The sequence below is a fragment of the Trichoderma virens genome, assembly GCF_000170995.1.
Source record: "Trichoderma virens Gv29-8 chromosome Unknown TRIVIscaffold_4, whole genome shotgun sequence".
NCBI lineage: Eukaryota > Fungi > Ascomycota > Sordariomycetes > Hypocreales > Hypocreaceae > Trichoderma > Trichoderma virens.
The window spans coordinates 1,417,810-1,439,418 of record NW_014013745.1 but is presented as its reverse complement, the minus strand read 5'-3'; the positions used below and the strand labels follow the sequence as shown (position 1 = coordinate 1,439,418).

Genomic DNA, 21,609 nt, shown 5'->3' with positions numbered 1-21,609 from the left:
TCGCAGCGGATCGATATCGATACAGGTATCAGTATCAGTAGCAATTACAGTGGCAACACCGGTGTCGGGCCGCTGGATTGGAGGCTGGCTTCGACCCGAGAGACGTCGTGGCGGTTGCAAGTCAGACGAGGCTTGGACGTTGGGTGGTTTGTGGACAAGATTCTAATCGCAGCAGCGCGAATGGTGATAATTAATGCTAGTGGGAACAACTACCTATCTGGTACTAGGTGCAACCGCGCTACAGGCACTGCGATGCAGGTGCTTGGATTACTCATGTTCAAGTACAGGTACTCGAACCTCAGCCTCTAGGACCAGCCAGCCTCAGGCAGTTGGATCGACTAAACAGGTACAGGTACTCGCACCAAGATCTCGCTGGCCAAGACGACTCACAGCACCAATTGGGCAAAAAATTCCGGTGTTCAGCCGCTTGACCCGTTTTTATCCATCCAAAACAAAGCGTGTGAGAGAGTTGATCTCGTAATACTGCCTGAATATATGGAGTAGTTGAGTAGATACTCACTACTAATAGTAGTATGTAATCCGGGCAACGACTACCACATACAATAACTACCTCATCATGTCGCCCACCAATGCTATGCTACCCTGCACGATGGGTGCATATACGAGAATGGATGTATTTTAACTCCAAGCTACATAACACTACCAAGAGCTTGACAAACCTTGATTATCCCGCGGCTGGCCACCGGTATGAGCTTCTTGTTGTTTACATACCCTGTAGTCGTCTAAATGCCATTGAGCTACACCCATTGCAATGCCATAGCAAGATCACAGTGGCCAAGGTAAAACCGAGAGGCGACAGAAACATGAAGTAAATATTCCAATGGGGGGGGATTGACAAATCTACAAGGGGCTGGGGTCATCTTGATGCTGCTTCTCTGTTTTTGCTGGCGCCATGAGAAACTGTGACGTGCGTCTTATGCCCTAAACATGTGCAGCGAAAATGATGTAACCGCGTTTGAGCCAGCCTCGGCACCAACTCACTACCTCTGCATTTGTATGAGTTGCAACGCATCAATCTGCTTGAGATTTACAGAGTATATCAGAATAGAATAGGTAGGTCATTCAAGGTATACAGATGTATACAAGTATATATCGCCAATTAGGTAGCCGCACTCCCCCCCCGGAAGCATCCAATCCAATGCATTCCCGTCCTATTGTCTGCTTGCGGCCGTCGTCTTTTGCTGGGTTAGTCAGTGCCTCATACCTTGTGTTGATGTGCGTCAGAGCTGGAGCAAAACCCACTCCGGCACCTCACCCGCCCAATCGTCGAGCTCGGCAGAGACACAATAGCGCCCTCGCAGGCCTGGAGCAGCGCCCTGGCCGTCGTATGACTGCACTGGCATGCAAAAGTGCCCACCTGGCCCCGTGAACGACTGGTCCATTTGCACGGATAAACCCCTCCAAGCCCCCATTCGGAAATCCACTCTGCGCACACCACAGCTTCCTTGAACTCTTCCAATCTTCTTGCTTTTTTTGCGACAGCGTCCGCAAGCTTGCTCCGACAACACCAGCCAGAATCTCCCAGGAACCGCCCTCGAGCTCCATCAATTGCCCACCATGTCGGAGACCAAGGAGATCGGTACGTGCTTTTACTCCCAGCTGCCCATTTTCTTGTCCAGTGTCCAGTGTCTGCGTGCCTTGAGAAACCAAGCTCCCCCTCTATTGCTATTTGGGTACCCCGCCAAAAACGCACCAAGCTCTCCAGCTCGCCTAGAGCAATGACAGCAACAGCTGCACACGACCACCGCCTCTGGCACCTATCCTGGCCTACACATGGGAGCTCGGCTAATGACTGCAAACAGATTACACCCTCAACAACCCCGATACTCTCACCAAGTACAAGACTGCTGCCCAGATCTCCGAAAAGGTTCTGGCTGCCGTGTCTGAGCTCTGCGTGCCTGGTGCAAAGATCGTCGATGTCTGCCAGCAGGGTGACAAGCTGATTGAGGAGGAGATTGCCAAGGTCTACCGCGGAAAGAAGATCACCAAAGGTTCGCATCATGCGTGTTCCCAGGCCCAGTATGCAGTCTGATGGCTAACGATGCGCTTCGAAAAGGCTTTTCCCACCCGACCACTGTCTCTCCTTCTTCTTACGTGACCCCCTACACTCCTCTCACAACCGATGAGAGCGAGGCCTCAGCCGAGATCAAGGAGGGAGAAGCCATCAAGATCCAGCTTGGAGCTCAGATTGACGGATTTGGATCCATTGTCTGCAACACTGTTCTCGCTACCGAAAAGGACAAGGCCGCTGAGCCTATCACTGGACGCAATGCCGATTTGATTCTCGCCACGCATTACGCCAATGAGCTTCTTCTGCGACTCATGATTCCCCCTGGACTGCTTGCTCAAGGTACCGACGAGGAGAAGGCCAAGGCTGCTTCGCAAAAGGCCCCTACCCAGGCCAAGATCACCAGCCTTCTGGAGAAGGTCTGCGAGGCCTACGACACCAAGCTGGTCGAGAGCACCACATCCTGGCTGTTTGCCCGCAACGACATTGAGGGTGCCAAGAAAATCGTCCTCGCCCCCGCTGAGGGAACCAAGGGCGATGGTGTGCCCGAAGTGGGCGAGGTCTGGGGTGTTGAGATGGGCGTGAGCCTGGGCTCCGGAAAGGTCAAGAGCTTGGACCAGCGTGCAACTCTTCACCGCCGAACAAACCAGACTTACCAGCTGAAGCGCCCTACCTCCAGGAAGATCCTTTCCGAGGTGCAGAAGAAGTTTGGTACCTTCCCCTTCAGCTTGAGACAGCTGGAGGATGAGCGTGATGCCAAGTCTGGCGTTGTCGAGTGTGTTCGAAGCAACGTTTTCCGCCAGTACGAGCTTGTCGGTGACAAGGACAACCTCCCCGTCGCCAGACTCCTCACAACTCTTGGTAAGTGTCACCGTGACGTGATGAAAAAGCAATTTTGCTTGTGCAGCTGAGCTAATATGTGAGCGCGACAGCCATCACCAAGAACGGCATCACCAAGCTGGGCGGCGCCCCTGAGCTCGACCTCAGCAAGTACCAGACTGACAAGAAGATCACCGACGAGGAGATTCTCCAAATCCTTGAGCAGCCTCTGGCCAGAAATACCGGAAAGAAGAAGTCTAAGCCCAAGAAGAAGGCGACCAAGGCCGACGGAACTGCCGAGGAGGGAGCCGATGGCGAGGAGTAAAGCTTCGGAAACTTGTATTCGTGTAAAGGGTCGTGTTTGTTGAGTAAATGGCTGCCCAGAGTTAGGATAAAGCCTTGTTGATACTTAGGCAGAAAATCCGCTCGACGAAACAAAAGAGATGAGGAAAAAAAATACATTTCGGCTTTACAGTTCGTGTAGGCCAAGAGACGGGATTTTCTGCCCAACACAATCTATCTAGGGGATAGCGGTGGGCTACGATAGAGGGCTCGTGAGACTAGTGAAGCGAGGCAGTATATATAAAACATCAAACACAAACTTCGTCTCGAGGCAAACTCCGGCCACCACGGGTTCAGCACGTGCACGTTTATCTGGGATTGGAAGATGCGAAAGGATGATTGCAACCCATATTGAGACGAAAAGGTAATATGAAGGCAGTGATGAATTTTTGTTTGATTTTATTTATATTTTACAACCAAGAAAGAGGAACGGCAATGGAAAAAGGAATGGGTACAAGGAAAAAGAAAAGAAAAGAAAATCCCAAAAGGGCAACCTGGAGATAGAAGTGAAGCAGCGCGGAGTGCGTCTCCCCTCGTAGGTCCGCCCCCGATACGAAGTGAGATAACTTGGCACAGCTCCTCATCTCATGAGACCAGTCGAAAAAAAAAAGAGAGGGTCCGAAGGCAACGGAGGCGAACCAGGCTGCCTTGGATCTATTCTTTGAAGGCTCGCCATGCAGAGGCAGCAGCCGAGGCTGGCGGCTCAGGCAGGGGGGGATAAACCGCAATACAAGCTTACACGTAGCAGATGTCCTCATGTAACTAATAATGCAGGTATGCCCATACCCATGCCCAGGGCCGCGGACGAGTGTCTCGGAGTCGGGCAGCAGCTGGGAGGCGATTTTCCGATTGACGAGAAATGGGGTGAACGGCAAAGAGAGAGGGACGAGAGTGAGAGAGAGTGAGAGATGGATGGGAAAAGAGACGGCGAGGGCGAGGGCGAGGAGCGAGGAGCACAGAGTAGGGAGGCCGGCGAGGCGTGCTGGCAGCTGCCCGAGGGTGAGGCGCCGCAAAAAGAAAGGAGGGCCGTGCAAGTATCAAAAGGCAGGCGGGAGGATTGCGCAGCCTAGACCGCTTCCACAGGAATCATTAGAAATACATGACATCTCGAGGCGATTTTTTTTTCTTCGCTGTCCGCCAACCCTAAGGTCGGAACTCTGAATCGGTGGTGGGAAGGTGTTGAACCTTGGACGTGCCACTGGGTCGCCCCCCTTGTCCAACAAGCCTGGCCGCCTCCTCCGAAACTCATCCAGAACCTGCACCCACAGCCTTTCCCTTGATCCAAGCCACGCAAAAAGCGCGTCCGGAGCGCCAAAAAATCGAGCATCGTGCCCAGACAGCTGATGCTGTTGCTGCAGAGAGAAGTAGCGTTTTTCCCCGTCGCTGAAGCCCCGAGTCCCCCTGCCAGCTCGCCGACATCCAGTGGCTGACCCGTCCCTTTTCGCAGACACTCGAGAGCAGCGTTGCCCGTCCCGCGGCCAGGGCTGGGGGCAACCAGCAACTCGAACTCGCCTCGCCATGATTTCCTCCAACACGAGGGCGTCGCGGTCGCGCTTCTCAAGCCCTTCGCGGCCGCTCGAGCCCAAGAGCTCCGCGGGCAATGATTCCAAGACGTTTATGCAGCGGTGGCTGGAGCCGTCGGTCCAGAGCAAGGCAAGCTTCGAGGAGGCGGGATTGATGCGGTACGGCGTGCTGGAGACCATGGCGCCGCTGGGGACGCTGCCCAAGCCCAAGAAGACGGGAGACGCTGGACCAGGCCACCAGTCTGTGCGGAAAATCATTCTCAGGCCCTCGGGGACGTCGCACGCCGCAACCCATCACGACGACCAGGCCGCGCTGCCCAGGACCAGACCCAGGGCGCCGTCTTCCCCCGCTCCCTCGACACCGCCTCCTCCCGCGTCAGCACCATCGCACAGGAGGCTACAGGCCGCCAAAGATGCCGAGGACGAGGAATACGACCCCAAGGGGGCCTCGCGTCGACGACCCTCACGGCGCGTGTCGGTGCCTGCCAAGCAGCCGCGGCAACACGCGAACACGGGCGAGGCCAAAACTACCACCGTTGTCATCACTACGCCAAAGGCCAAGCTGGCAGCAGCTACTCCAAAGAAGGCGCCTCCACGGGAGCCCGAGGACAGGGATTTTGCGGACAAGGTCGTTGAGGCAGCCGTCGACGAAGCACTCATGCACTACCGGTATCCTACGGCTTGGGCACTTAGGTCACTCTACGATGAACGATGCGGCGATTCTGAATTTGTGGCCATGGTGGAGGACGTCTTCAAGCAGACAGCCGACGCCGAGACCATGGATGAATTCGCCCGGCTCATTGAAGTCAAGAAGCGAGAGGGAAAGAAGGACGACCAGGGCTGTTACTACTTCGTGCCCCCTTCTACTAACAGCAGGTTCACTCCGCACAAGCCAAAGCCAGCTCCCTATGCCAGGCTTCTGATCCATCACGCCGACGACGAAAAGGGCGAGATGCGAGCCGCCAAGAGGAGCAAGTCTTCGCACGCCGGCGAGACGTCACGCAGCAAGAAGATGGCCCACGGCATCAAATCGCATGGCGACAGCATCCGCACGCCGTCGCGCAGGCGTCACCGGCGGGACTCGGGCTCTAGCGAGTCATCCCTGTCGTCAGCAATGAGCCTCTCGTCGCCGGAAGCCAGCGTCCACAGCCTCAGCCCGAGTCTCCAGCACGGCCCTGGGAAATCCAGCAAGGCTGGCAAAGCAGGCAAAGCAGCGCAAGCTCGTGCTGCTGCTGCTAGCGGTGGTGGTAACGGTGGTAATGGTGGTGGTGCCACGGTCGCTGACACTGTGATTGCTGCTGCGTCGACTACGGGGGACCGGTCCCAGTCGTCCCATGATGCGCCAAAATCTCGGCCAATCACCAGCACGCGCCGCAAATCTCTCGCCTCCGACAAGCAGCCCGTGTCCAACTCTTCGGAGCCAAACTCTCCCACACTTCCGAGCCGCACCCACACATCCGCGACCGATGCCAGTATGCCTGGCAGGGTCACCGGCTCTGAGTTGTTGCTCTCCAACCCTCCCAGCAAAGCTGCCGGCAACGCCAGGTCAGTCTGCCACAAGGACGGCGCCAGCGCTGTCGGGGCTCAAATGCCTGCAGATGACGACGATCTGTTTTGGACTCGGCGTCGCGATGCTCAGAGGGTCACCAACGGCTATACAGCCAGGGAGAGTTCAGTTCGGAATGGTGACGATGATGAGCGCGACGAAGTGACTCCTGCAAAGAGGACGAGGAGGACGCGGCACTCCCTGGCAGCTCCCATCAGCACGCGGTCCACGCGATCAGCAAGCAAGCGGCCAGGCAGCAACAGCAACAACAACAATGACGATGTAGACATTGCCGTCTCATCGCCACTGGCCTTTTCATTCAACGAAGGTAGCTCAACTGTTGGATCTCGTGCCGTGACGCCAACTGGTCTGCGTCCGACAAAGAAGCCGAGGACAGGCCTCCGTATCAAGTTGTCGTAAGTTTCACTTCTTTCACTTTCCCTTCTCTTTCACTCTCTTCCCCTTTGTTTCAGCTCTTACCCAGCTCTTCACTTTTTTTTTTCCTTTCGCAAATGAGTCTACCCTTCTATACGCCCAAATGCCACATTGCTCTTTTATGGGGAAACATGAAGAAAATTTTGCCCTCACACACGCACCAAAAAAAGCGTGAATGAGCTGGCCATGAGCTGGCCTACTTCGTCTGATGTGAAACGCCATGTGCGTTTGGACTTGTCAGAACATCTTTCCGGGCTTGTGAAGAAACAATTTTCAGTCCCTTCTCCAGCCTCACACTTCACCATCAAACGAAATCCCTTGTCTTAATCACTACTATTTCCCCTCTTTGAGACGCATTTCGACCGAATTCACTACTACAAAGTTGCCCCTGCTAAATGACCATTCATCACAGGCCAATGAAAAAGAAGGGCGGAACTGCTGCCGGTGTTCCTCGCTCAACGGGTGAGGCACAATCAGTAACGGTAAGCAATGGTGCACCAAGAGACCAGGTATGTGACTCTGGGATTTCATGTTATCTGTTTTTGAGAATGAGAACATTCCTCCTTGTGTGCCGATATTGCAATTGCGGTATTTGATTCTGGTTATGAGAATTCATAACCTTGAGCTGGAGGCAAGCGCCCTATGTTTCTCACGCACACGAATTTTTTTTTCTCGCACTGTCATACACTGCCCTGATTTCGGGCCAAAGGTGACTGGATGGAGTCATTGATCTGGGGGCCACGACATGGGGCAAGGATCTCCAACCACGCAAATTTTAGTGGATGCTGTCTTGATCCGCCCCCATGCCGCCTAGGTTTGGAGGATGATGCAACGTGTAATACGACGATGAGGGGGGAAAGCTATGCTAACTAGGGTGGGCATCCTAGGGATCCGATAACGATGAGTACTGCTCTGCATGTGGTAATACAGGAGACGTCGTCTGCTGTGATGGCTGCCCACGCTCATTCCACTTTGAGTGCGTGGATATGGTGCAGTCTGACCATCTCCCTGACGAATGGTACTGCAACGAATGCCTTGTTCGGCGGTATCCATCACGCGTGCCCGTCTATAAGGGTGCATTCGCGAGTGCTCTCAACGCCTTGGAGAAGAGCATTCCTCGTGCCTTTAGCCTGCCGAAAAAGCTTCAGAATCGATTTGAAGGTGTCAAGGCCGGCGCCGATGGCGACTATGAAGAGGTGACGAGCAAGCAAAAGTAAGCGATCCATTTACTCAGCCGTTTGTTTGGTTTCATTCCATTTTCTAGACTGAACACCGAGGCTCAAAAATTCCTGGCTTCTCCTCGCATACATTGATTGCTGACTATCCTTTTCGCTACAGGAAGCGTGCTGGCTATGACGAGCTGCCGGATTTCTTCAAGCAGCGTGAAGACGGAGAAGCGGTGCTGTGTCACGCTTGTCAAAAACCAGCCACTGAGATTCGAGCCATCATCCCTTGCAGCGCCTGTCCATTCCATTGGCACATTGACTGCCTGGACCCCCCACTGGCCATGCCCCCCGTCTTGAAGACTTGGCGATGTCCAGCACACGTCGATGATGTGTTGGGAGACGTGCCACCTCTGGCGCCAGCGCATCGCTTCCGCAGAGTTAAAGGCGGTCAAATCATTACACCGGCTCTCAGCCGCGGCATCAGGAATAACGGCCACATCGAGCTTGATTGGGCCGATGAGCCCGAGGAATCTGATAAGTCGGGCTGGCGTGACCCCGACTCGTTTGGCAAAACATACAGGCTACAGGCCAAGGGAGTTGTTCTCGATTTCATTGAGCAGTAAGTATCGCGTAACTCCCCAATCAAATAATCTTTGTTCTGACCATATTCAAGGCTACGGCATCGTGGTGCTGGATATGGCCCGCGTCATGACGAATTGCGGTGGATGTCTTATGCACCTCCAGCCCCATCCATGAGCGATGCAGGCGGTCTGCTTCTCGGTTCTGCTTACGACCGCAAGGTGAACGAGATGCAAGCGTCTCTGAACCTTTTGGGCCTCAAGCAGAGTCGGTCCGAGAATATCGATCAGCTTACGGCTGCTCTTCTGGTATGTACCTGCACACTGTTGTGATACTGCCTTTTGCTTGTCCAGTTGCTAACTTTTCTCAGTCTGCTGCTGATGACAATGTCTTGGCCCTCATAGCGAGAGGCAATGCGGACAACATCGCCTCTGGCCAGCTAGTACAGGATGACAAAATGAGCCTTCGTGCTATGCTGGCGCAGATGAACGCCATGGGTGATAGGATTCGCCACCTCCTGGGCGATGAAGCCCCGCCAACAGAACTGGCTCACAAGGCCACTGATACGGGCTCACCTATCACCGACACTTCCGGCGTGGATACATTTCCAGAGAAGACGGAGCCAACTGCCCCTGTTACCGAACCCACACCACCCTCGACCGTAGATCACGGGGAGGGCACTATGGAACTCGACTGATCACGATGAGTTGCCGTTACAGTGCATCCCCCCTACAGACAAGTCTTTTGCCTTGAGAGCGGGTGACGAATTGCCGGCCTCGATAGACTGTTACGAATGCCTGATTACGACAATATCGCCCTTTTTTCTTTAAGCCATAGAAGACTTGATATGTTTCCCCCCTGCTCGCAGACAAATCCCCAAGCGCTTGGTCGCTATTTCACTGATTATTGAACTGCTACGCGTTGCTTTAGCACATTTGAGTTTTTTTTTCCCTCTCCCTTTCTGCGAAGAAAAAAACATGAAACCAGGAGTTGGGGAGGTTATAATTGAACGCGCTTGCAAAATATCATGACTCGTCCTTTTCGCCTACCGCAGTGTGTGGCTTGATTTTGGTTCGATTTTTGGTATTCTTGTTTCCTTACTTTTTTCTTTTATTGTGTTTCTTTTTCTATATGCGAGATTTTGGCATCTTACGTGCAAGTTGGAAGCAGGGGACAGGGGAGGATATGGAACGAAAGACTGCAAACATTTTTTTTTATACTTATCCATGGCAGACTAAAAGGGAAGAGCGTTTTCTCACTCTTTTCACCCAGTCTACTGGTGTTCGCTGCTGAGAACAAATAATGGGCATGTTGTGTTGCGCCCCGAGGAAGAGATTAGTTGGGACGAAGGGGAAGAAGGGTGGGAGAGGACAAAAATACGAGAGATTGATGGAGGAGACGAAGAGGGAGAGGTGCAGACTTCTAGTAATAATGCTGATGCAGCTGTATCATAGCCTAAGGTGCCGCGTGCCATTGTCATGGCAAGGATAAGGATAGTCTGACTGATGAAAAACGATACCATGATTGCAAAGGTTTTGCCACCGCTGCGCTCGTGAAGGCTTAAATAAATCAACTTTATACGCTTCTTGTACAACTAGTGAAGGAATCTAGTGTTGGGGGGAAATTGGTTGACAGTATTTGCTTTAAATTTCATGATTGAAAACTTTTTTTATTGATCATAATATACAACTCTTCGTTTCATCCGTCAAACCTCGTCATCCCTCCCATCTTCCAGCTTGAAGCAAGCCAAGCAACGTAAAGAAAAGAAAGAAAATAGAAAGAAAAAAAAGTGTACTCGTCTCACCTTTCTGGTCCTATCCATCCAAACCATCTCACACAAAACGAGCAACATATTGATTCCTCCACACACACCTCCCCCCTTTTCTCATCAATCGCTTGCTTTCTGCTCTCACCCAGCCTTCATTCAAACAAAATGTGAGAAGAAAGAAAAAAATCCATTCCAAGCTAAAGTCATAGAGCACAAAGTGTGAAAGTATAAACAACTTTCGGCTTTTTCTTTTTCTTTTCTTTCTTCTTTCGTGGATGATGGAAGGGAAGTCGTCCGTGAAACCTCGTCACCTCGTCAAGAGTTAAAGGCATAAGTCGTCCGATTTGCTACACTGAAAGGAATAAAAAGAGAAAGAAAAAAGACAAAAGAGGAAAAAAAGAGAAAAAAAAAAGAAGAGAAGAGGCTATGGTCACATTAGACATCAGCAGAATTCGATTGATCTGACAGCGCTCCCCGCAAATTTTGCATCCGAATATTTTTCTTTTCCAGCATAAACAATCGATTCATATCCGTGACCGTCCGTCCATACATGATGTGTAGAAGAAAGAGCAAATGAACAAAAATGATATGGGGGAGAGAGAGGGGGGGGGGGGGGGGGAATGCCTCTGTCTGTCTCTTTGGGTCGCGGCTTGAATGTGGGAGACCAGCCCAGTACACACGCTGCTATTAGGTCAAAACAGAGGAGTTGATTCGTGATGGTGTAAATGAGAAATCCTCGACGCAAGAAACAATGTAGGCCTCTGCGTCTCGGAGGCAAATATCTTTAGCCAGTATTTGTCTAGACCAGCCCGCTGGAGGCGAACGCTATCGCGTGGGGTCTCTATCAAATTTCAATCTTCACCAAACTCCGCGCGCGGCAAGAAAGGAAAAAAGGGATTCTTGCCTAAACTGACCGGCTAGCTGCAAAACAAAGGCATATAAGACCATGGGCTTTTTTCTTCGTTGGCCGTATAGCGCCGCCATGTATAATCAATCCAAAGAAACATTACTTTCTCTGGAAGTCCATATGTTAGTAATTGTTGCGGCCCTGCCGGTTCGAAGATGAGGGACGTACGCGACCGCGTCTACCATTGACCTGCTCTTGCTGCTGCATATATCCCATGTTGGGCATGCCTCCCATGTTTCCACCATAGCCGTATCCGCCAACCATGCCAAAGCCAGGAGGCGGGCCGTAAGGTGGCTGGCCACCAGCAGGGGGTTGCATTGGGCTTCCGTTGGGCATATTCTGCTGACGGTATTGATCAACCGGTTGACCAGGGTTGCCATAGCCACCGAATCCGGGCTGCATCGGAGGGAATGGATAATTCATCTGCGGGTTGCCTCGATTCATCATGCCTTGCTGATACTGTAGCTGTGGGACATTCATCGCAGGAGGCATGGGTCCATTGGGTCCATTGTACATCATGCCCTGGTTGAAGGCCGGGTAAGGGGGAGCTCCGGAATCAGCATTATCACCTCTCTGCTGGGTGTGACCGCCCTCAAAGTTCGAGCCGCCCGAGGTACCGTTGTAGAATGCCTTATTAGGCTGGCCACCTTGCTGGCCGTGCTGCTGCCCATTGGTTTGTCTTGAGGAGGTAGGTCTCTGACGCTGCTCTGCATGGGTGCTGGCATCTCGGTTTGCCCCGGCCGTCCGAGTTGAGAGGCCGACCTCGTCCATGAGACGCTTGTAGCCCTGGTTTGCTTGTGCCTTGATCCTAACCAAGACATTCTTGACATTTTCTGTAACCTCAAGTCGCATAGTCTCCTCAAAGAAGGGCGTCGTGAGAACCTTGAATATGAACGTAGCGCCGCAAGCTTGGTCGCTAAGTATAGCCTCAAGTACTTGGTCATTGGGGGAGATGAAAAGGCGCTTCAGGATATTGTCCCGGGCCTCAGTCTCATTCTTCTGGTTAATCACCTTAAGAACCGTGAGGTAAGCGACCTTGTGGGTGCACAGGGGTACCAGGTACGGGATCAACCGGGGGGAGAGAACGTGACGGCGGTTGGAGAAGGTGCAAGTGTCCAGGAACCAGGTCAACAGAAGTGCACCATTTGCATTAGTTGCAAGCTGAACGCTGTGCAGCGCAATGGCTGCTGCCAGCATCCTCTGCTGATCCTTTGTTGCATGGTGGCTCTCCAGACAGGCCCTCATGGCTCGAGCACCATAACGGCCTTGGGAAACCTCCCACATTCGGCTGAGCATAGCCTCAAAGATGAAATCGGTGTAAGGAGCACCAAACTTGAGGCATCCTTGCAGGACATAGTTGCCATATTGGTCCAGGAAGAGAGGGACGGCGTAGGGTCGAAGGTTCTCTACAATGATGGAGAGCTGGCTGGGGGTCTTGCATACGTCAATGATCTTCTGAGCCGCCCATGTGCCGTTCTTGTGAATGCCAATCTCGGCCAGGTGCGGTGCAATCTCCGCGAGCATTGCATCCCTCACCTGGTCAGAACAGTGATCGAATAGCTTCTGAACGACGGTGTTGCCAAGATAGTCGGATGAGAGCTCCGCAATCTCTGGGAGCATGTCAACGGCGATGCTCTCAATCTCTGCTTGCGAAAGCATTTGATTATCAATCCGCTTGCGAATGTCTCTTAGCTTGGGAGCATCGTGGACCCTTGTATGGGTTGGCTCCCGAACTGGGGGAATCTCTTCGATATAGGAGTTGTACTGAACCGCAGATTGCAGCGTCTTGGAGATTCGAGCCTTATCTTCATCAGTGGCACCGAATTTTCCGACAATATCGAGAATATCTGTCACCATGTCGCGCAAAGGAGGCAGGGTGGGCGTAGCGCTAGTAAGCGCTCCAGCGGCAGTCGACGCGCTCTCTCCAGGCCCGGTAGCCAAAGCTCCCTTGCCAATGTCTTGGGTCTTTCCAAAAGGATCAGGGCTGGGAGAAGGAAAGGCTCCATCATGTCCCGGAGTGTTGGAAGCAGAGGGGGGCTTTGCAAAATTGATTCGGATGGGACCTGCGCCAGGGAAGATCTCCTTGCCATTCATGCTGGCCTTGGCAGAGACTGCACTCTCCACTCTCTCGAAATTGACAAATCCACAGTTCTTATGTGTGAGCACACGAGCGGAGAGAATCGGTCCGTGAGACTTGAACATTTCGACAAGAGTAGAGGTGGTGGTGGATGTGGGAATACCACCAAGCCAAAGGGCGCTGGTGGGTCCATCGAGACCCTGCTCTTCGGGGTTCAGATGGCCAGCATTGCGGCTGTTGGACCGTCCAAGGTTCATGCCAGCGACCGCCTGCGAGATGTCGTCGTACTCCTTCTCGTCCTGCAGGCGAATCTCGGCTTGGGGGATGGAGTTGGTGCCGGCGCCAGCGTTGCTGTTGCCGTAAGATCCCACCAAGCGGCTTCCCGGTGTATCCAAGACGCCAGCGGTGCGGGCACGCGGCCGTGTTGCCTGAGTTGCGAAGGCTCGGACGGCCATGTTGTGGTTGTGGATTGCTGCTTGAGTGGCAGCGAGTTGATCCTGGAGCGCCGCGTACTGGCTGTCCATTGGCATGTCGGCGTCATAGTCATCCTCCTCGTCAGCATACTTGTCCTTGTTGTTGACAGAGTAGGAGCGGAAGCGACTGGCGTGCCGGGTCATGTCAAAGTTGGAAATGTACGATGGCGTGGCAAGCTGAGCTCTCGCAGGCTGTGGGGTTTCGGCAAGACCAAGATAGTCCAAAGTCCGCATATGCACATCGGACTCTCCGCCGCCCTCTCTGGAGAATTGAGACTGGGCTGGCGAGCTCGGGCCGTTGGAGCCAACACTGGCGATGCTGGCAAGAGTAGAGCCTCGTTCGCGGCCAAGACCGGAGGGGTTCCAGCTGCTGAAGATTGAGGGGCCAAAAGGCGAGGCCGAAGTAGGCAGGTTGGCAAATGGGCTACGCTGTGGCATAGACCCGGCACGAAGCCTGGAGAGAAGAGTCGAAGTACCGGTATTGTTGCTCTCAGGCTGCTCAATGCTGGGGGATGGCGACTTGTTGAATGGGCTCTGAGAAGGCGTAACGCGAGCAGACTTGACTGGCAGGCCAGGCACGGCTAGCAGATTGTTGCCAATGCCTCCGGGGAACCGCGAGGGCACGGTGCCAGCTCGAGCACGTCTAGTCGTAGGCAAGGTCTCGGGCGTAGGCAGCTGGACGAAGTCTGGGAAGCCGTCGGTGGGAGACTCGGGGATGTTTTCTCGGAGAGGAGTCGAATTCCCACTTGTCGGTGGCCCGCCCCAAGGGTTGAGAGGGAGGCCAGGAACACCTTCTTGAGCCTGAATCTCGCGGGCCCTAAAGTGAAAAATGATAAACCATCAGCTTTTTGTCCCAATTACGGCCACACGCCTCAATGATGTAGGATTTTCGTGATACTTGTCGTGATTGGGGAGGCGGAGCTTTGGAGTGCCACGAACCTTTTGGAATAGAGCCGGCTGGAAGCCGCCATTTCGTGCGACGGAGAACCAGCCCCGGATCGCGTGTTGCTAGCTATAATGCTACTTGAATTCATGCCGCCGGCAAGGCCAAAGACTGATCTCGTCGAAGCCGACAAGGGATCGATTGGCGGGTTTGTGGCGGAGGGAGAGTTGGAACGGTTTTGGCTGGCAGAGTGCGAGGAATAGCCGAGTGCCAAATGGTCGGATCTGGAAGCTGACATTATCGATTATCCAGGTGGCCGCATGGGAGTACGGCGCTGCAAAATTATATTTTTTGTTTCTTTCTTTGTAGAATGCAATGTGAATATTATTTCGCGAGTGGGAAACGCCTCTCGTCTGGTAGAAATGCGATGAATGTAGAGTAGTTGCTCGTCGAAGCGCTGGTCTTGAAAGTCAATCGGTCAAGGGAAAAAAAAAAGGCCAAGGTGACGTGGTGGCTTCTTCAGAGCAGTGCCAAGGGCAATGATGCAGAGTGAGAGGGGGAAAAAAAAAGGGAGTGCAGCCAGGAACCGGCAGAAGAAGAAGAAAAGATCCAGTAGCCTGTATTACAATATGATGCTGCGAGAAAAACTGGACTAACACCTCCTCAGCGTCGAGAAACGGGGTGGAGGCACAAGAGAGTTGCGAGGATTTGCTCCGCTGGCTCGTGTGCGGAAAGTCGGCGACCCAGGATGGAGCTTTTAGCGAAGAATTGCCGCCGAAGGCCGGTGCAGGCAGAGCAGAGACGCGGGCGCGGGTGAAGGAAAGGGAAGACGAGGCAGAAACAAAGTCGTGATCAATATACAGGCCTCATTGAGGGTGGAGGAGGGAGAGGTTGGAACCTGCGGAGGGAGAAGTTGCGAAAAAGGTCGACGTCGTTGCCTTTTGGGACGATTGGCGGTTGTGCTGTGTTGGGTGTGGAATGGAGGTACATGTACTTGGAGCCGCGTGGAGCTGCAGGTATTGGATGGCTGCGCTGGCGCTGGGGCGATACCTGCTGCGTTGTACCTTGCACCATGCTGCTGCGTGTGAACCTGTGCTGTGTGACACGGTGCGATGCTTCAGTTCTACCTCCTGCTAAGAGGTACCTGCTATACCTTGTGCTACAGTACTACGAGTGAGGCTGGATGTATCTGCCTACCTAGTATGTTTACTATCTGATTGAATCGTAATTGCTACAAATTGCACCGTCCATAAGAAGAAGAAGAAGCAGCAGAAAAGAAAGAAAGACACCGAGCGGTAACTGAGGTGACGGGGGCTCGCGGCGTGTCAGCTGTTATTGCTCTGCAATTGTAACTCGTATGGAGTTGCTTACAAGAGAATAGCACTATCATTGGAACTCACTCCATACGGTACTAGAGGCCAATGCTATGTGCACTATCTCCTGTGTGTGCCGTGCCCCTGAGATGTTACCCCATCAAGTCTAGCGACCAGCGGAAGCGCTGCGAAGGGAAAGGCTGCCTTGCTCTGTGACAGAAGAGATCAGCCCTCCATTCTTGAAACGCGGGAGCCAACATCGAGCCAGAGGGTACATGTATTGATGTATTAATAGCTGGAGGTCCCTACAGTATTGACGGCTCTTGCTTGCCATAGGTGCTACTAATAGCCGTCATATGCACCATGCATGTAGGGAGCAGGTGGTGAGATTTCCAACAGGCCAATGGCTTTCTCTTGTCCCCTTTTCCCTCTCGTCTTCTTTTTCCCACCGTCTGCTTTTTTTCCTGCGTCTCCATTATCCCGGCACTAGGCTGGACCTTAGCAAAGCACCCACGAGTCCACCGACCCAGAACTCACACGGTGAGGATGAGGGGGGGAGACACGGCCTCGCTTCTCTCCGCACCGATTAGCATTGACAGGCCTTCCCCGGCCTCGACATTGCCGCGTTTCGCCGTGGTAAATCACATCACCTTGCAAAAATACGACCGTGGTCTTATTCCGTCCAGTTCGACGCAGCGGCAGTTGCTGTTTTCACTCTCACCGGCAGCACCAGTCATTCAAAGTATCAATGCCAATGCCCGAGTAATGAAAATCGCCTCCAATCCCCAACATGCGATCCGCCCATCCCGCCACAAGCTTTAGGGCAACTCCTGCGATGCCATGAACTCCATATATGCCTTTTCCGTTCCCGCCGGGGCCACACATCGTGCAATGGGATATCCCGTGGTCGATAATACCTCAAAAACCTTGCTTGGTTAGTAACAAGCCACCGTTGCAAGTCTACCCGCTGCCACCGCAACCCGGATCGAAACCCGCAATTCAACAAACATGCCGCTGCCACCTGCAAGGGACATGCCTCAAAAAAGCACAGACTACATATCACTATAACTGCTGCGCGCCTATTGTCAACCAATATAATATATGATATGATATGACAAAATATGTACTCGCAATGCTATTAATATCCGTCCCTCATACTGCGCCTTCTCATACCAGCTCGCCAGTATTATTAACATACATCTAAATTCGTGCGTCAACAACCCAGGCCACGTAACATGTCAATACGATGGCGTAAACCCAGGTACTAAAAAATGCCCACATCACAACTCGTTTTTTTACCGCACTCTCCTCTTTTTGCCTCTCTCCACTCTTAGACTTCTATCGAGAACAAAGAAACCGGAAGAAGAAACCCGGAAAAAATTGGGAACCCCTGAGTTGATTTTCTGGCCCTTCAAGCCCATACATATATCTGGGGCGCCGATCGAGCCGTAGTGGTGTGGTGTCCCAAGTTCCTCTTCATAGAGGCAACGTGCCGCTTCAGGGATGCAATGAGCCTCCAATATCTGGCCATCCCCCATATCCAGACAAGCCGTCTACAGAGTAAGTATAATACAGTATCTAGAGCAATAATATGCTATAATATTATTCTATTTCACACCAAAACCCCACTTTTTATATCATCTGGAAATCACTTCCATCTTGCTGGCAATATCAGGATGTACGTTTAAAGTGCGGAGCCCACGTTTGAAACAATCGCCCAAAATCGCCATTATATTGCGGACAGGAGCCACGTAGCGCCATTGATATACTCTCTCAACTCAGCCTTTGCCACACACACTCTCTCTTCCCCCCAGTCAAAAACAAACCCCAAGGCCTCCTTATTCTCTCCCTAGTATTTGACTTGATATTCGCCATTGGCCATCCCTCCTATCATCTACACATTGCCGCTGATCCCGCCAATTAAATCAGCTAACGTGGTTATTGGGGGTATCTACTTAATCGCAAAATCATTCTCTGAAACACGCCTGATTGGGTCCTCTTCCTCAGGTAGCTAATGACAACCCCTGACGTGCAATTTAGAGAATACATATTAGTCCATCATTTGAGCGATTGATGTGATAGAGCACTGCCATAGGTGACACTCATTACAACACCCGTGTATTCATTCTATATCGTATAAATGTACATCTACAAAGCGTGGAGCCGTGGTAGCCACCCCCGTCATGTAAACTCGTTCAGGAAGTAACTATTCCTCGAGACTCGTCTTTCTATCCAAGTCCCAAGTATTCCCGTAGGCCTCGTCTCTTGATTAAATCATGCAGATATCTTTTTAATAAAAAAAAAAAGAAGCGAAGATGTAAAAAAAAAAAAAAGGACCGTGCAAACTCGCAGGCAAGCACAGAGCAAGAAATGTGTAGAATGAATCTCAACCAAAAAACGCCAATGCACCAAAGAAAATGATTCAAGGGTCATGAGGGCCAACCACTGCTTGGCCAGAATGGCGCAGCGACGGGAAACAGGGGCCACCAACATCTAGACTTGACAGTACTCATTTCTCTTTTTTGTTTTCAAACTCGCAAATTAAACGTGATGCCCCCTTTATTTCGCATTGCGCTTGAATGCTAGCAGCTCTGCAAGGCTTGCGAGGCCGCTGCCGTGCTGCAGGAAGTCGTGAGCCAACAGCTCGTCCGCAGAGGCTCTGCTCTTGACGTCGACACACAGGCAGACGGAAAGGAAGGCCTTGAGCTCCTTGCTCAACTTCTCGGGCTTCTTGAGGCGGGGTGTTCCGTTGGTGGCGATGAGGTAGAGAGCCTTCAGTGGCTCTTCGTTCAAATAAGGCGGCTCGGACTCGATCATCTCAATCGCCATGATACCCAGAGACCAGATATCAACCTTGGGGCCATATTCTTTCTGCTTGACAACTTCGGGCGCCATCCAGTACGGTGTTCCGACCATGGTGGCTCTCTTGGACTTGGCTTCCGTCAACTTGGCACAGAATCCGAAATCAGCTATATAGTTGTTAGCATCAATGCTCGGCCTCATCTTCTCAGATAGGGTACGTTTGCTTGAAGAGAGACTTACTAATCTTGACGTTTCCTCGGGCATCCAACAAGACATTGTCGCTCTTAATATCACGGTGAATGATGCTCTGAGCGTGCAAGTGCTGTAAGCCTCGGCAGGTCTAGATACTGTTAGCATCGTCGTCCCACGATGGGATTAAGGGGGGTGGAGCGGAAGCTACAACATACCTCGTGGCAAATGGTAGAAATCTGCTCCTCTGATATTGAAGGGTTGTTGTCAATGACATCAGTCAGGGCACCTCCTTCCATGAATTCCATGACCACCCAAAGTTCAGCGTTATTGTTTCGGAGGAAGGCATCGAGGAAGTTGACAATGTTCTTGTGGCGGTTGTCCTTCATGACCATGATCTCGTTCACAATCAGCTCTTTTCTGGGCTGATGGGCGAGATCCATTTGCTTAATGGCCACCTGCGCTCTGGGTCCTTGCTGGCGGAGGAATTCGCGAGCCACACCCACGGCGGTGTCTTTGATCTTGGCAACATATACCGAGCCAGAGGCACCTTGACCGATCTTCTTCTGCTTAGAGTAGGAGAGATTGGGGTCTTCTTTGGATACGGCTTCCTTCAACTTGGCCATGACCTCGTTCTCTGACATAGTTGACATGCGTACATCCTGCTTGCGTTCGGCAGGAGTCTGCTTAGGCGCTGGCTCGGCTGGCTTAGGCTCGCTCTGCGCCTGGTTCTGGTTGACCTTGGAGACATTGAGAGGCTTGACAGGGGCGGGCAGGCGAGCAGCTTGTTGCTGAGTTTGTGGCTGTCTTTGCTGAGGTGCCTGAGCACCGTTGGGAGCTCGCGAGCTGGGGCTCTCGTTACGTTGTGCGGTCGGGGCTCTGGGCACAGAGCTCGAGCTGGACTGTGGGACAATAGGAGGTCGTCCAGCGCCAGCAGTCGGTGGTGCAGGTGCCGGTCGCTGAGCTTTCAGACCATTAATCGGCTGAGCGGCCTTGGGTGTAGGAGGAGCTGCCCTGGATGGGTTGAATCGGTCGGCAGCGGATGGACCACCTGAGCCACCATAGCCACCACCAATCTCTTGCTGGGCCATTGGAACCTTGTTCTTAGGGAGAGACGCGTTGTATTCTTCCATCTCGCGACGCTCTCGGTCTTCTGCCTCGCGCTGCCGTCTTCTCTGCTCATCCCTGGCAGCATCACTTGCTGAGGTGTAGGTTGGTGATGAGGTTTGCATCTGCTGGCGCGACTGCTCAGGCCGTCTTTGACCGCTAGGGCTGTACTGAGAGCTGCTGCTGCCAGGAGGAGGCGGGCGAGGAGGTGCAACAGATGCACCGCCGCCCATACCCATCGGCTTGTTCTGCATTGCTCCTGGAGGCACGCCGCCGAACTGGTCATCAGCCTTCTTAGCAAGATCTGTGGTGTAAAAGTCCAAGACTTCAAAGACAGCCTGAGGATTACGTTCATAATCTTCCTTGGTAATGGCCGAGGAATTGAGCAGCTTGGACCATTCCGGTGGCAAGCCAACAAACTCTCCAGTTTGCGGATCGAAGCCGACGTGGACGGCGTGCGAGAAGTTGGTCGGGTTGCTCACGCCTCCCATGCCAGGGCAGGCGCCATATATAAAGTCGATCCATTCGTACAGGTCATCTTCGGACTTGACCTTGATATGAAGCGATTTGTTGTTCTGACCGTCATCGTCACCGGGGCTGTTGGATGATCCATCCGCTCTTCGTACGATCTCGAAGATGGTACCTGCAGCCTCGACTCGGCCGACGTTGGTGACATCCTTGAGTTGGAGAGAGTATATCACCTTGCCGCCCTCAGTCTTGTGGAAGTCTATGGTCTCCTTACGGAGGATCAAGTACTTGTTCTTCCAAGGTTGGAATAGGTTCTTGTTTTCCTTGACCGAGGCCCATCCCTCCTTTCTCACAGCGACACCGCCCATTCCGTCTGTATTGTTAGTCTGCTGGCGAGCGATGGGGAGAGATATCGTAGAGCCAGTGTATGTAGACGTCGCGGTGCTGCGAATTGGAGAGATTGCCATGTTCGCCATGCTGCCCGGAAGATTAGGGTTAGGAGTTAAGGCAAGACGCGGTCTGTCGGGAGGCTGGGGTGCAGGGCCTGGATTCATAAACTGGTTGGCCGAGTAAACACTAATGACATGTACCTATCAGCATAAAGTCCGTCGTTGACAAGATATGTTGACATTGAGCGCTGTACTCATAGTAGTACAGCTGAGAGCTGGCGAGGAGAGCGGAGGGGGGTCGATCGAAAAGGGTCAAATTGTATATTATACTTGTGAAGGGGTTGTTTGAACTTGAGTGACAGGGCCCTCCTAGGAGAGACCGCCACTCAAGAGAGCACACCCATACATAAGCACTTGGCGGTATGGACATCTGCCGCCAATCCCAGTAATTGGGTCGTTGTGAGGGGTGGATAGCATCCATAGCTTCTGCCGACTCGCATCTCGCCAGCCCTGGACTGTCCCAGCGCGCTTATGGAGACGTCGTGCCTGAGACGCCGCAAAATGATGTGCTAAACTGACAAACGTACCTGTGCTGAGCCATATTGATTATATAAAATAATAAATAATAAAAAGCAGCGGGGAAAGCTTGGGTATCCTGTTTATTGTGCCCTCTCTAATCTCTTTGTGCGCTTCAATACAAAGCAGTACGGAAAGTATTAATGAAAGAAAACAGGCTTCGACCCTGTCGGCGAAAGAGCGAGAGTGTGTCAAAGATGCGAGAGGAATTGGCCGCC

The 21,609-nt window shown here is 52.6% G+C and overlaps 5 protein-coding genes across 5 annotated transcripts; 2 read left to right on the top strand and 3 right to left on the bottom strand.

Moving 5' to 3' along the window:
• Positions 1–1,503: 1,503 nt before the first annotated feature.
• Positions 1,504–3,463, top strand: TRIVIDRAFT_71961 (uncharacterized protein; the record flags this gene model as incomplete). The annotated part of the gene is made up of 4 exons (XM_014103392.1): positions 1,504–1,600; positions 1,824–2,012; positions 2,078–2,890; positions 2,962–3,463. 4 exons carry the CDS (start codon positions 1,579–1,581, stop codon positions 3,171–3,173), a joined length of 1,236 nt encoding a protein of 411 aa, XP_013958867.1.
• Positions 3,464–4,708: 1,245 nt separating this feature from the next.
• TRIVIDRAFT_112582 (uncharacterized protein) lies at positions 4,709–9,136 on the top strand (the record flags this gene model as incomplete). The annotated part of the gene is made up of 7 exons (XM_014103391.2): positions 4,709–5,873; positions 5,934–6,675; positions 7,107–7,203; positions 7,582–7,907; positions 8,033–8,479; positions 8,534–8,747; positions 8,810–9,136. 7 exons carry the CDS (start codon positions 4,709–4,711, stop codon positions 9,134–9,136), a joined length of 3,318 nt encoding a protein of 1,105 aa, XP_013958866.1.
• A 72-nt stretch (positions 9,137–9,208) lies between these two features.
• On the bottom strand, positions 9,209–9,967 carry TRIVIDRAFT_212288 (uncharacterized protein; the record flags this gene model as incomplete). The annotated part of the gene is made up of 1 exon (XM_014103390.1): positions 9,209–9,967. One exon carries the CDS (start codon positions 9,959–9,961, stop codon positions 9,713–9,715), a length of 249 nt encoding a protein of 82 aa, XP_013958865.1.
• Positions 9,968–11,086: 1,119 nt separating this feature from the next.
• On the bottom strand, positions 11,087–14,845 carry TRIVIDRAFT_168508 (uncharacterized protein; the record flags this gene model as incomplete). Its single annotated transcript, XM_014103389.1, has 2 exons — positions 11,087–14,481; positions 14,604–14,845. 2 exons carry the CDS (start codon positions 14,843–14,845, stop codon positions 11,238–11,240), a joined length of 3,486 nt encoding a protein of 1,161 aa, XP_013958864.1.
• Positions 14,846–17,961: 3,116 nt separating this feature from the next.
• TRIVIDRAFT_208567 (uncharacterized protein) lies at positions 17,962–21,416 on the bottom strand (the record flags this gene model as incomplete). The annotated part of the gene is made up of 4 exons (XM_014103388.1): positions 17,962–18,829; positions 18,903–19,002; positions 19,070–21,002; positions 21,403–21,416. 4 exons carry the CDS (start codon positions 21,414–21,416, stop codon positions 18,420–18,422), a joined length of 2,457 nt encoding a protein of 818 aa, XP_013958863.1.
• Positions 21,417–21,609: the final 193 nt, after the last annotated feature.